Consider the following 14,422-nt stretch of genomic DNA (forward strand, 5'->3'; position numbering starts at 1 on the left):
TGTAATTTTCTTTGTAGAGGTCTTTTACCTCCTTTGTTAGGTTGACTCCCAGGTATTTGATTCTTTTTGTTTTAATTGAAAAGGGGATGGTTTTTTTTTTTTTTAATCTCTGTTTCTTCTGCTTGGTTATTTGTGTATAAGAAAGCCTCTGACTTTTGTGTGTTTACATAAATAATTTTTAAAAATAGTGTGACTCACATTACCTTTTGGCCTTTGGGAAACTAGATTTAGAAAGACACTGGTAAATGCCTGGTTGTGATGCTGAGACTTCTATTGGAGAAAGCTAAAATACATACTTCCTACTAATGTGAAGTGCACCTAGTGGGTATATTTGTACATAGCATTAACAGTTATAATAGTTAATGGCTATTAATTTTCTTAATCGATCATGAGGTGTCTCAGAATACTCTCTTTAGGATATATACCTTTGGTATCTGCTACAGGTTTCACATACTACTAGGTGATAAAGATATATTGGTGCAACTGACAAATTGTGATATAAAAGCTCTAAAACTTTAAAGACACTAAAAGTGATTTTGAAAGATAAAATGACTATACTAACATAATTAAGTTAAACACCCATTTTTGCTTTTATTTAATTATTTGTATTTGCAGGAAAGCTATTTTGATTAAAAAGTTAATATTAAAATTAAGGGAATGGTCTTTGGAAATAAGTCAATAAAGATTATTTCTGGGATCAGAGAAACAATAGATCAGTTATTGTGATACTTAAAATTCAATAATTCACATCAAGAATATGGCAAATAGGTTAATAGTGAAGAATAAACATAGTTTTATCTATCCAGTTATTACACTTGAGATTTTGTATTATTACACTTGAGTATTATGTAGCAGTACTATCCACTTTATAAAAAATCAGTTTAGGCCCTCCCTGGTGGTGCAGTGGGTTAAAACACTGCACTAAGAAGCTTAAGCCACTTCTGCATGAGTTCGATCCCTGCCTGCCCCGAGGAGCTCCACATGGCTGTGGCAGACCTCTCCTGACCCGCCCGTTGCTCCCCTCAGCAGTGGACTTTGTTGATCTGCCTGTTCTGCTCCCCACTCTGTCCCTGGGAATCCTCTCACCCTCCGCATCTCTGGCCTATACCCCAGTTCTGTATGAATAAATAAATAAATCTTTTTTAAAAAATCAGTTTAAAGAACAAAAATAAATTCTTAAGGGTTTAAATGTCATTGACTTTAAGTTGTAAGTGGAACAGTATCTATATTCTAGTATTGTTCTTGTGGTGAAGTCATAATTTCCTCATTTTCTTCCCCTCAGAGGAAAATTTGCTGTGGTTAGACAGTGTATATCAAAAACTACTGGCCAAGAATATGCTGCAAAATTTCTTAAAAAAAGAAGAAGAGGACAGGATTGCCGAGCAGAGATTCTCCATGAAATTGCTGTACTAGAATTAACAAAGTCCTGTCCTCATGTGATTAATCTTCATGAAGTCTATGAAAATACAAGTGAAATCATTTTGGTATTGGAATAGTAAGTATATACTCTATTGCATTAGAGTAAATTGTTTTAATTGATGAAATAAGAGAATTTGAAATGTAAAGAACAGGAATGACAAAAATAATATGCAACTTATAAGATTCCTTTTGATAACATATTAGAGCAACACAGTTTATATTCAAATATTTTCATAACGTTAAAGATACAGCCTTAAATACATATTCATAGGACAAAAATAAACAAATGCCAAACAATGCTTGGGGAATATGGTAAATAAATATTCCTTCACTGCTAATGACACCGAAAATTGATATACATATATATTTTTTACAAAATTATCTGATAAATAGGTTAAATGATTTTGTGTGTGATGATGTATATTTCTTACTGTATCACCTCAGGTGACTGAGATCAGATTGTTTCACTGGTGGCTAAGGTGGAGTCTGCCAGCCCTCGCTGTTGTAAGGGACATGTCCCCTTTTGTAATTAATAAGTAATCTGTGTAGTTATATTTTAAAACCTTTTGACTATTTAATAACTTTTCATACATTTATTTCAGTAAACATTGATGATTCAAATAATGCAATTCTTATTTGAGTTATTTTAATGAATGTCAGAAAATGTTGATCTCTAGTTGTTTTTCCTTCTGTACTATTCTTTAAGGACTGCTCTCACTTTTCTCCCTTTAACTATCACTTGTGGACTTATGGGAATTTTTAAGTTAATGAATTGTAATTAATTTCTGTCAGTTTTAATTACCAAGTCCTGTGGTACCCTTTCAAGCTACTTCACATGTTCTTTATATGATCTTAGTGCTGCTTGAATAGTTTCTTACTTTATAAAGTAAGGATATCCAAGAAGAGTTTGTATTTTCTTTACTTTAGACCTGTTTCAGTTGTCTGTCCAAGAGATTTTGGTTCTTTTAGTGGAGAATAGTGTTTGGAAACCAAGATAATAAGTGTTTAGCATACTCATTGCTTGTGGAGGAACATTGTTTCTACGCCATTTCCAAGAATAACATTAGGAAATAATATTCTTTTAAAAACCATGTGTTCGTTTTGATAATTACAATTTAAGTTGCCCCAGAGACTTCTTGATCACCTCTCACCTTGCCACGTTTGGACCTCCCATGGTTAGAATCTGTGATTTAATGTTTACACACTCATTTGCTTATCCCATGATACACACAGAATGTCTTCAATTTAATAGCATCATTCACTTAGTAAAAGTCCCACTTTTTTACCATTTTTTTATCTGTACAATACAGCACACTATGTGTGTACAGTCAGAGTTATATGGTTATATACATGTGTTTCTGTTCATACTCAATTTTTGGATTTGCTTTTGAAATCCTTTAATTTTTTGAAATTAATAGAAACACATTACGTGATTCAAAACTCAAAGATACATATGTGCCTATCCTTTCTGTTGTCTTCTCACCCAAACTTTACAAATTAGCCATATTTATTTCTGGTTCATTATTCATGTGTATCTTCTTACAACTATATATAAATGAATGAATGAATAAATAAATAATCTTAATACCTAGTCCACAGGAAATTATTTTATTGCCAGTTATAAAGTCTAAATGATTTTTTAGTCTTTTGGATTATTTGAAAACTACTGTAAATACTATGTTTCTGGAAGGTAGTGGCAGTCTTCTTTATAAATTAGGGGGGGACAATACATCTGTATCAGTTGTTTTGAAAGCATTTGGAGAATTTAATAAAATATACAAAACTTAAAAAAAAATCCAGATAGAAGGTATTATCTAACTGGACACATTAAATATTAATGCTGAGTTTTAAGCTAATGATTGATTATAAAGAATAATTATTAATCCTTGGAAAGCATGGGGTAGGAACTTTGTCCTAGAAATAGCAAAGTTCAAAGGGGAAACTAGAAGTAGCAAAGTTCAAAGGGGAAATTGCTCATATTACCAGAGACCATTTGTGAGATCATATGGGAGAGGAATTTTGTCAAAAAATTATCAATATATGTTGTTCATTAAAAACGTTAATGCTATGAATGCAAGAGAATATGACAAGAACTATAATAAAATATGCAAAACTAGAAAACCTCACTTTCTAAAATAAGCTTGTTAGTCACCAAATGATATGTATTAATATAGTAAATAGTTTCACCAATACTATACTAAACACTTTTTTGTTTTCTTATTTTATTTATTGATTTTTTTCCAATCTCAGTTTTTAAAGCAGTCCTCCAAAATGAAGTCTGATAGTCACTTCATATTTTCTAGTTTAAAGGCAAGAAATAGTCTTTTAATTTCTTTCTATCCTAAAATTCCAAGGACTTGGTAGGCACAGGAATATAACTTTAAAAGAGACCCTTAGTATAAAAGTTTAAAGTTCCTTTATTTTGATCCCTAAGAAATATTTGTCTTAAAAATTTTTATTATCATATTCCACAAGTCTGGGCATATTTGTATTTTATGAGTAAATGAGATATTTCTTTATTGAAAATGATGATTCTTTAGCACATTAGAAAATCCATCATTTTGGATAGGAAAATAGGTATTCTGATTTTAATCTTTCATATATGAAATTTATTTTCCTTGTGTTATATCTTTTTAAACTTTTTAAAAAACTTATGCATGCAGAACTGGAGTACAGGTCAGAGGCACTGGGACGGTGAGAGGATTCATCAGAGACAGAGTGGGGAGCAGAACAGGCAGCTCTACAAAGCACACTGCTGAGGGGAGCAGCGGGCGGGTCAGGAGAGGTCTGCCTCGCCATGTGGATCTCCTCCTGGGCGGTGATCAAACTCATGCTGAAGTGGCTTTAGCTTCTTAGTGCTGTGTTTTAACCCGCTGAACCACCAGGGAGGGTCCATCTTTTAAAAATTTTAATTGATTTTTTTCAATTGAGATAACTGACTTACATTATTGTTGGTATTTTGTAAGTGTAGGATCCCCCTCGGGCATCTCCACCATAGTGCACCCATAGTCTGTGTGCTGTGCTTGTCTCCCTCTTTCTTACCAACCTTCACCGGCCCACTCCTGTGAGTGTTTCTAAGGGTGTTGTCTACTCCCCTACTCATTTTTAAACTCTTGCTGCAAACTATAAAAGTCTGATGGAGATTTAGATGGTATATTGCACATATGCTTACATGACTGTAACTTTACTAAAGTACTATTACCACACACCTCACATACAACAAATATACAAATAATAAGCAAATGGATTTGAAAACTCCAAAATTCTAACTTTTATGTTCCTTTACGGGTAAGGTTGTCTAATAGAGACAGAAAGAGTAGAAGTAGCTGAGTGTGCCTTACAGGACAATAATAATAATAATGTAGGTGACTTTTCTAATGACAGAGATATATTTTTCTTCTCGGTAGCTGCTGCTATGCTTGCCTTATTTTAGCAAAGCATCTGTGTGGGTCCACTAATCTCTGTTTCCATTTTCGATTTCAGTTTCTGCTAACTTCTGCTATCTGCTTCTTATGTTATCTGTTCTTTCCTTCCTGTTAACTCTTCAGAATTTTCCATTTTCCATGGCTCCACCTATGTCCATACTCTTCTGGGAAAATGGTTGTTCTACAAAAGACATTGGTCAGCTTGCCAAAGAGAAAGAGAATCTAATTGGCTGACTGTCATAATATTTGGTTGATTTTGTTATTGAAACAGACAAAGAAATCTGTAGTCTACTTTTTCTCTGGTTATTTTTTATCTGTGAAATGAAAATGAATCACCTACCCACATGATTCTCATGAGGATGAGAAGAGATGATATCTACATCCATAAAATGAAGGCATAAAGCAGATCTCTGCTCACAGTGTTAGCTGTATTTTTATTCCAGTATCAAGGCAGACTATAATATTAAATTATAAAGAATTTGATTCAAGTATTAATACCTAGTCTATTTTTGTTATTTACTTTCTTCTTCAAGAACCCTCCAACGTTTTATGCTCCTATTTAACTCTTTCAATTTACACACACACACAAGTCTAGATGGTTGTGTGTCTTTTACTTAGTAAATATACAATGTTTAAGAGTAATAATTTTTAGGTCTACGATTTTTCAAGTTTTTGTTATCTGTACTTTATTTCAGTGCTGCAGGTGGAGAAATTTTCAACTTGTGTTTACCTGAGCTGGCTGAAATGGTTTCTGAAAATGACATTATCAGACTCATTAAGCAAATACTTGAAGGAGTTTGTTATCTACACCAGAATAATATTGTACACCTTGATTTAAAGGTAATATAGCATGTGATTTTAAGCAACACAGCACTTGTTTCTTTTCTGCTCTTGCTCTGCACATTGCAAGCTGGGACTGATAGGAAAGAGCAGTCAGATCAACTTGTCTATACTGCCGTGGGCATGTACTTTGTTTACCAATGAGCTACATGGATGTACTTTTATTTTGGTAGAGAGGAGCAGTCTGCATAGATGAGCAGCTCGAATAATCACTGGAATCTTAAAAACCATCATCCCTATATGTTCATCCCATTCCACCCCATTCTTAATGCTACATCTTTCTTATCATAATAAAACTACCTCTAAAATTAAATACTGAATGTGGCCTGCGTCTCTAAAGATAACCTCCACCTCCTTGCATGAGCTTTTGACCTCCACAACCACTTTTATTTATAAATGACTGTCAAGTCTCTACCTGTAACCTTTGCCTCTCTTCTAAATTCCATATCATTTTTTCCCAGCTGCTTATTAGATACCAGTTAGATGATAGATGATCTGTACAAACTTTATAAATTACATGTCTCAAATGTAATTTTTCCCTTTGTTTTACCTCTTTAAAAAAAAAAAAAGAAAGAATCTGCTCTTTGTTGCCCTTCCCATTCCCATGACTCCCTGTCATGTCCCTGACTGGTGATATTGGAACTGGCAACATGGTCATTAATAACAGGGTACTCATACCCCATACCCCAAGTAACTTCCTGTTGGGTCTTCTCTCTCTCTCTTTCCTTTTTTTCTTTGTAGAAGACAAACCAAGTGTTTTACATAGCATCACATAACACTTAGAATCAGGGCTGACATATAAACCTGGCTTTATGTATGATAATGTTAGTAGTTGACAGCAGAGATACAACCTCTTCTCTTGTAATGGACCTCAGTAAACAGACTAAGTATAAAGCAAAGGTATATGGTTCCAGGAGGCGATGAACAAAACCTTCCTCTCACTGTGCCATGACCACTGTCTAAACTAAAATAGTCAGACCCAGAACCATCACACTATACTGAGTCATTTTCTGTTTCTGGAACTTGCATTTTTCCATGTCTCCTTAGTTCTACTTAGTTCTCCTTAGTTCTCCTTGTGCACATTCCTAACTGGCAGATCCTGTTACCCTTTATGCATGAACTTTCAGCAACAGCTTGAACATCATCTCTATGATGAAGCTTTCTTGAACATTATAATGGATACAGTCTTGTCTATATTTTGAGTTTTATAGTTTATAACCAGCTTATCTATATATCTGACTTCTTTGTCCTCTAAACTAGAATCCTCTTTAAGTCTATTTTTTACTTTATGTCTCATCGAATTTGCACATCCTCCCAAATAGTAAATTTCTGATGATTGATTCAACCAATGCATAATAGCTAATAAATAAATTCCACTTTATTTATAAGACTAGCATTCTTTTATTGTTGTATATTGCTTTTGATTTTTTGTTGTTGTGTTCTGTTTAGCCACAGAATATATTATTGAGCAGCACATACCCTCTAGGGGATATAAAAATTGTAGATTTTGGAATGTCTCGAAAAATAGGCAATGTATGTGAACTTCGGGAAATCATGGGAACACCAGAGTACTTAGGTAAGAATTTCCTTTTATTTTCTATACCATTTTGAATTTATTATCTGGAAATTATAATTCTATAAAACTATAATTTGGTAGGATATATGTGATTCAAGTATTTTAATGCATTGAAATTTAGCTGTGATACATTTAAATGAGCTATAAGGTTATTGACACATTCACAATTCACAGATGTTGGGCATATAAATTCAACAGTTTAATGTTTGTATGTAATGACATTGTATATAAAGGAAAATGGGTAAATGGAAAATTAGGGAATAGAAAAAAGAAAAATAGAGGAAAACACAGAATCACATTTCTTAGAAGCCAGGCTGTTAGATAAATTTCTGTCCTGGTCCCAACTCCAAAGCTGTTTATAATATAAACATCTTTGGGTTTTCAGGGAGTGTTAGGGGTGTTCCATGCTATTTGTTGTAGCTGCTTTAAAATGTGAAGTCTTTCCTAGGACTATAAAAAGAGGGACTTAAAGAGGAAGGTTTCCCAAAGAATCTATGGTTAGCTAATTTAGGAATAGTCTACTAAATCAACAAATTAGATATTCAGATGAGAGATTAAGTTGTATGGAGCAACATGTAAGTTTAAAATATCTTAATTTAAACTCAATTAAAACAAATCCTAGAAATATGAATGCAAAATGGAGACTACTAGAGGGGGCAGGTGGGTGGTCATGAGAACACACTGGGGAGGGGGCCGAGTGGTCTGTGGTGAAAGACTGTAGGTGCTTTGGTGTGCTAGGTGTGGTGTGGTAGTATACAACTGAAGAGCTGCAACTCTGTTCCCCTAAGTCATATGCAGTATTGTGAACCAATGTTACCTCAATAAAAAAAGTAAAACACTTTAATTTATATTATAAAAATTAACATTTTTATACTTTTTTATTGTTGTTTACATTGCTATCCTGATGCAGGCATTGACAAGCTATCATTAAATAGAACCAGTGTAGCTAACTTTCCTAACAATTAAAAATAAAGCAAATTATTAACTTTTGAATGCTAATAGGAACTAGAGTATCCCTAATTCTAGATTACACATTTCACTGAAGAATGTGAACAAGTTGTATGTGGTATAATGGAGGCTGACATATATTTCTCAAAGGCTGTATTTACAAAATATTAGAGTTTAGTATCCAATTTCTTTTTGGAAAAATTGTGAATCAATATTGTGATAAAAAGAAAGATTTCCAATTATACAACCTAGTTTGGACACCTTTAATTGGAGATATATAGTCATGTTTAGGAATTATAGAGAATTTATTAACACTTTTTAAAAATCTTGGCATCTGAAGACAATGAGAAATTCATTGCTTTTATAGTTTAAGAGGGATATTTGTTCTATTTGAAAATTGAAAAGTCCTCCAGAAGCATAATTTGCTTATAAAGTTATTGTAAATGTATATGATTCCATTTTCTGAAAAGAAAACTTAGGTAATATAATAAAATAATGCAAAATAATTCATTACTACAACTAAAAATTTAAAAATAGCCTAGTTTGTATCATTTTCTTTGTTCCTATTCTTTTCTTTTGAGGTTAATTATTCCAAGAATATTATTTGTGCTTTTAAAACATCGGATCATCAATGCTATGCTAAATTTCTATCAATCCTATAGTAATGGTTTAAAATTAAACCCAGTTTTAGTGTAATGCATTTTTTGTGTTTTTAAATTTGTCAGTATTGAATATTGTTTTCTCTTTTCAGCTCCAGAAATCCTGAACTATGATCCTATCACCACAGCAACAGATATGTGGTAAGATGTCGTGATCTAAATGCCTTTATTTGAAATTGGGTGGCATATAGTTTTTGATTCCATATGTAAATAAGTAAGACTTTCTTGAAAAGATTTTATTCAGGTATCATTATTATGTCACAGGTAAACATTTTTTTTTAAAGATTTATTTATTTATGCATACAGACCTGGGGTACAGACCAGAGGTGCAAGGGTAGTGAAAGAATCCACCAGAGAACAGAGTGGGGAACAGAACAGGTTGACTGACGAAGTACACTGCTGAGGGCAGCGAGCCGGTCAGGAGTGGTCTGCCATGCCCTGTGGGTCACCTCTTGGGTGGGGATCGAACTCTTGCTGAAGTGGCTTTAACTTCTTAGTGCTGCACCTTAACCCACTGCACCACGATGGAAGGCTCTACCTGTCCTTTTGTTTTTGTTTTTTTTTTTTTTTAAATAGTAATTTTTTTTTTAAAGATTTATTTATTTATTCATACAGAACTGGGGTACAGGCCAGAGGCTCAGGGACGGTGAGAGGCTTCACCAGAGACAGAGTGGGGAGCAGAACAGGCAGATTGACGAAGTACACTGCTGAGGGGAGCAGCGGGCGGGTCAGGAGAGGTCTGGCGCGCCATGTGGCCCAATCTGGGGAAGGCGGGAATCGAACTCATGCGGAAGTGGCTTCAGATTCTCAGTGCTGTGCTTTAACCCGCTGCGCCACCAGGGAGGGCCTCTACCTGTCCTTTTTAAAGTAATATTTATCCTTGAGGAAGATTCAGTCTTAGTAAAAATGAAATAGTTGTTATGTGCTCTGCTACATGTTCTACCTTAAAGGTAAAATGCCTAAAGAGCATGGAGGAAATTCTAGACAAGCACTTGAGACATTTGATCTAGGGCTTAGAACTAAGAAGCTATTTGTTAAAAAGAAAAATGAGGTCAGGCCTGTGCAAAAGTTTAATTTTCAAAAGTCCATCTCTAGGATTTTGTGAGTTTTTGTAGTTAGTACAGAAAGAATATCATAAGCTGAACTGGAATTGATATTGGAACTTTAGTGGGGAACTAACTTCACAGGTCAAGTGAGAGACTTTAGACTTATTCTCTGTATTCCAAGGAATTGCTAAAGGGTTTGCCAAGGAAATTGTCCTGTGGCTAAGTAAGTAGGTGGAACAGGTACTTCTGGCACCTGAACATTGAACTTGTCATTAACAGGTTTAAGACTGAAAGTTTTGCAGTGAAAAAAGCTGCCTTCCCAATTGTATACTTTGCCAAATTTGTAGACTATTTTTTTGCTTAGAACTCTTTGTTTATGCCTCACAGATCATTATTGTGTCATTGGACACCATTTAGGAGATGCTCTTAGAGCAGCTTTGTGTACTTGGCACCAGGTGTCTTTGTGAATGACAGAGTGTAGGTATAATGATGTATATTTAATACATTGTATTATATTACACACATCTGTGTTTCCATTTTATGTGAGTCAGTCTTTAAGATAACATTATTTAGTTTTAATAATTTATTATAGGAACTTTAAAAGCAATGTGTTTGTAGTTTAAGTTTGTAGTTTAACTGTGTAAGTTTTGAGGATAGCAGTAGATTGAGTATTAATTTTATTTAAATATTTTAAGACTAACATGTTTTAAGTTTCTCTCTTCCCCCTTAAATGTTTTTCAGGAATGTTGGGGTAATAGCCTATATGTTGTTAACTCATACATCCCCATTTGTGGGAGAAGATAACCAAGAAACATACCTCAATATTTCTCAAGTTAAAGTAGATTATTCAGAAGAAACTTTTTCATCAGTTTCACAGCTGGCCACAGACTTTATCCAGAGCCTTTTAGTAAAAAATCCAGAGTAAGTAATTTTTATTAATTTGCATACTTTACAAAATAAGTATACTTACAAAGAAAATACATTTTAAAATGATAGAAAATTACTAGACATATGTATGATCTCAGATTTCAGGTAAAGTGGAGAGAAAGCTGGTATGAGAGATCATTAACTAACAAATCTGTAACTACAAACACAGAAAATAAAAAATGTAGACTAGAAAATTTTAGAATTTTACTATGACAGTTGTGTGAAGAATCAAATTATGGGCCTATAGGATTCTCTTAACCCAAATCCCTGAAATTCCCTAAAATAATTACAAATGGGTTTATATTACATATTTGCTGTGCTAAGACTTTATTTTAAAGTGATTTGTAGTTTAATAGTTATAGTAATATGATAAATACAAATTACTGATTGTCAAATCCTTAAGGATCAAGATGTTCTTTGATCGCCTAGTAAAGAAGGAACTTGAAACTTTGGTTTAGGACTATTACCTCATTGGTTGGCAATGTCAAAGCAGGAATAGAAAAAGCTGACCACCTTTTATCTAGTGTCAGCCTTATATTACTTTATTTTAAAGTAAATTTTATACCTAATGACGTATAATGCAGCTGGTGTGAGATGGTGGGTTCTGGTTTTGTTACTTGTAAGTTTTACATGTTTTATAGTTATTTAATCTGCATGATTTAGTTTCCCTGTTAGTTTAAGAGGGGAAAATCACATATTTAAATAATTCTTTTATCGACTTAATGACAGTATGAACAAATGCTTAGCTGGTAATATTTTGGCTATGGATGGTTATATTTAGTAGAAATAGTAATAATGCCATAATTGCTTTAGATTAAAGCATTTTAATTAAGTGTTTTCTTAAGTTTTTATAAAACTTTTATAGTAGGCACATTAATTTTTTTTTAATAATCAGAAGGAACTAAAATTCAAAGATTGAGGAAACATGTTCTACTGATGACAGTTGTGTTAAGAATCAAATTATGGACCTATAGGTGCTTTCTTCTCTTCTGAAACATTATGATGTTTGCTCAAGTTACTTTCATAATAGAAAATAAAGATGACTCAAAATGTCATCAGAAAAGTAACCTTTGTTTTCAAGGCTTTGCTTTACAAATTACTTCTTTTAAGAATACAAAATGATAGCAGAATGTAAATATTTATATATAATTTTCTTTGAAGCATTTATATACCATCAGTATTTTATAATTTTACTAATTTTGACTTGTGAGGCTAACATTTGTTCTCAAGTTAACTGACTAAACCGTTTCATTTGTAAGCACTATGGTAAGAATTTTCAGGATTTTTACCAAGTAAAGATACTTTAAATACTCCAGTTTTCCTATTATTCTTTCTGTACTATTTGAGTTTTATATCACAGTTTATATTATTTTCATAATAAATGAAAAAGAAGTCAGTAATACAGCAAACTGCTGACATTTCCAACTAGATTTTTATTTTTTAACTTTCTCTTGGTGCTTTTTTCAAAGGAAAAGGCCAACAGCAGAAATCTGCCTCTCGCATTCATGGCTACAACAGTGGGACTTTGGAAACTTGTTTCACCCTGAAGAAACAAGCTCCTTTCAGATTCAGGATCATACAGTACGGTCCCCTGAAGACAAGAATTCTAAATCCTCTTGTAATGGAACATGTAGTGATCGGGAAGATAAAGAGAATATCCCGGAGGAGAGCAGCATGGTTTCCAAAAGATTTCGCTTTGATGACTCACTGCCCAATCCCCATGAACTTGTGTCAGATTTACTCTGTTAGCACTTTTATCTTTGACTCATGTGGACTGAATTTGGAATTTAAAATTCATTTCAGTGTCAGATTGTAGTTCCCAACGTTGTATATGGAATGTTTATATTATAATGCACTTTTGCATAAAAGAATTTAGGAAAGCACTTGAATGCTAAATTACTACTTACTAGTATCACTTCATCTCCATTCACAAGGGATAAACTCTGTGGAAGAATATATTTAAATATATGGCCAAAAAATTGTGTGTGTGAGTCCACATGTTAATGAAAAAATCAAGAAAAATTGGATTTTTCAAAACATTTTACATATATAGAAAAAGCGGTTTGAGTTATATTGTGGTTGATATAAACTGAGCAAAAGGAAGAATTTAATAGGCTAACTAAGTTAAGTCCTATATCAGGCCTCTGTTGACAAAATTTTATTTAAGGTAGCAGTGCCACGCTTAGGTAAAAATATATAATATTTTATATATGATCTAGAGACATTTTACATTTGAAAATGGTTTTCTATCATGTATATTTTAAAATTGCATATGTTTTCCACTATATATAGCCTGCTATGTGAATGGTCTTTTGAGCCAGAGTAAGGGAGGGATTAGAAACCTATCAGGGAGACTCAGTAAAAGTTGGAGCAGAGAAAAAAAAGTGCTACTTTTTAAAAAGTCCTCTGCAAGATGGGAAATAGATTTGGTACAAGTGTAAAGGGCTTCATCCTCTAGAATTTCTGGGGTAAAGTATACATAAAGGGTAAAACCGAGTACTATTTTTAGTCAGTCATATTTCTTAAGAGTAGAAGAAAATACTGGTAGACAGGCAACTTACAGAATTTTAGATGTCTTCTAAGTCTTAGTATACAAACCAATCATTTAAAGATCTAAAAATATTCATAAAAATACCACAGCACCATTAGTACTTTTAACACAGAGCAGTCAGCAATATGAGTCAGCAGGTAAGTATCATCATAGGATATAGTGACATCCAGCTCTTCTGAAATTCTTGTATAAAATTCTTAATGACTGAGGAGACTCACCTACAAAATGGCCTTTAATGGCCTTTTTGCTAGGACTAATGTGAAGAATTTAGGAGAACAGATAGTATGAATATGCCTGTGCCATATTTAGCCCTCATCGGGGGAAATGTACTCCTTTTTGGGTGTTTGATGACTTGGTACCTGATAACTATTTTAAAAATATGCTGTTATAATATTAGAATAATTATAATCTCATGAACATTTTACTGTATCAAAAGAAATGGTTTGACTAAAAATATCTTTGAATTTCCTCCCTTTGAATTATACATTACTCTGACAACTGTTAGCAACTTGAAACTTTGATAAGATCCCAGATAACTTTAAATCATTTTTAATAATGATTTAATCAGGTTGCTTTATTTGGCCAAATGGTGAATGACTTTTTTTATCCCCAGTATTTTTTAAAGAAGAGGTTTTTTTTTTTTTTTAGTGTGTGCATGTGTGTGGTGTGTGTCTGTGTGTGTGTATAAATAGATGAAATGTGGTCATTTGGGAACTTTTTCATAGAGATTCTTTAGTATGTTGTGCTCAACTCAGGTGCCAAAGGAACTTATGACATGTAAATATACATTTCAGTTCCTGAAGTTGTAGTTTGTTGGTTCTATAAACTAGACATTGCAGCAGCTAAATTGGGTTCTTGTGTATTTAAAACTGTTAAGTCTTTTTCTAAATTGTTGATTGTTCATTTGCCTTCAGTATTAAAGCTTAATACAGGTAAACTGAATTAGAATTTGATTACATTTCCAAAAGACCTTATTATGCATTTGAATTTTTAGAGGAGTTATGCCATACAAAAAAAAAAAGTTTAAATTT

At 33.1% G+C, this 14,422-nt stretch overlaps 1 protein-coding gene across 1 annotated transcript in view; it reads left to right on the forward strand.

Moving 5' to 3' along the window:
- Window positions 1–14,021, forward strand: part of STK17B (serine/threonine kinase 17b) — a 27,144-nt gene extending 13,123 nt beyond the window's left edge. Inside the window, exons 3-8 of the mRNA XM_004674423.2 lie at window positions 1,283–1,495; window positions 5,540–5,684; window positions 7,134–7,260; window positions 8,960–9,008; window positions 10,655–10,834; window positions 12,310–14,021. Of these exons, the coding sequence (XP_004674480.1) occupies window positions 1,283–1,495; window positions 5,540–5,684; window positions 7,134–7,260; window positions 8,960–9,008; window positions 10,655–10,834; window positions 12,310–12,589 (994 nt within the window). The 3' untranslated portion in view covers window positions 12,590–14,021. The remainder of the gene's footprint in view (window positions 1–1,282; window positions 1,496–5,539; window positions 5,685–7,133; window positions 7,261–8,959; window positions 9,009–10,654; window positions 10,835–12,309) is intronic.
- Window positions 14,022–14,422: the final 401 nt, after the last annotated feature.

This window comes from Condylura cristata, unplaced genomic scaffold (assembly GCF_000260355.1).
Source record: "Condylura cristata isolate star-nosed mole 26May11 unplaced genomic scaffold, ConCri1.0 scaffold00002, whole genome shotgun sequence".
Taxonomy (NCBI): domain Eukaryota; kingdom Metazoa; phylum Chordata; class Mammalia; order Eulipotyphla; family Talpidae; genus Condylura; species Condylura cristata.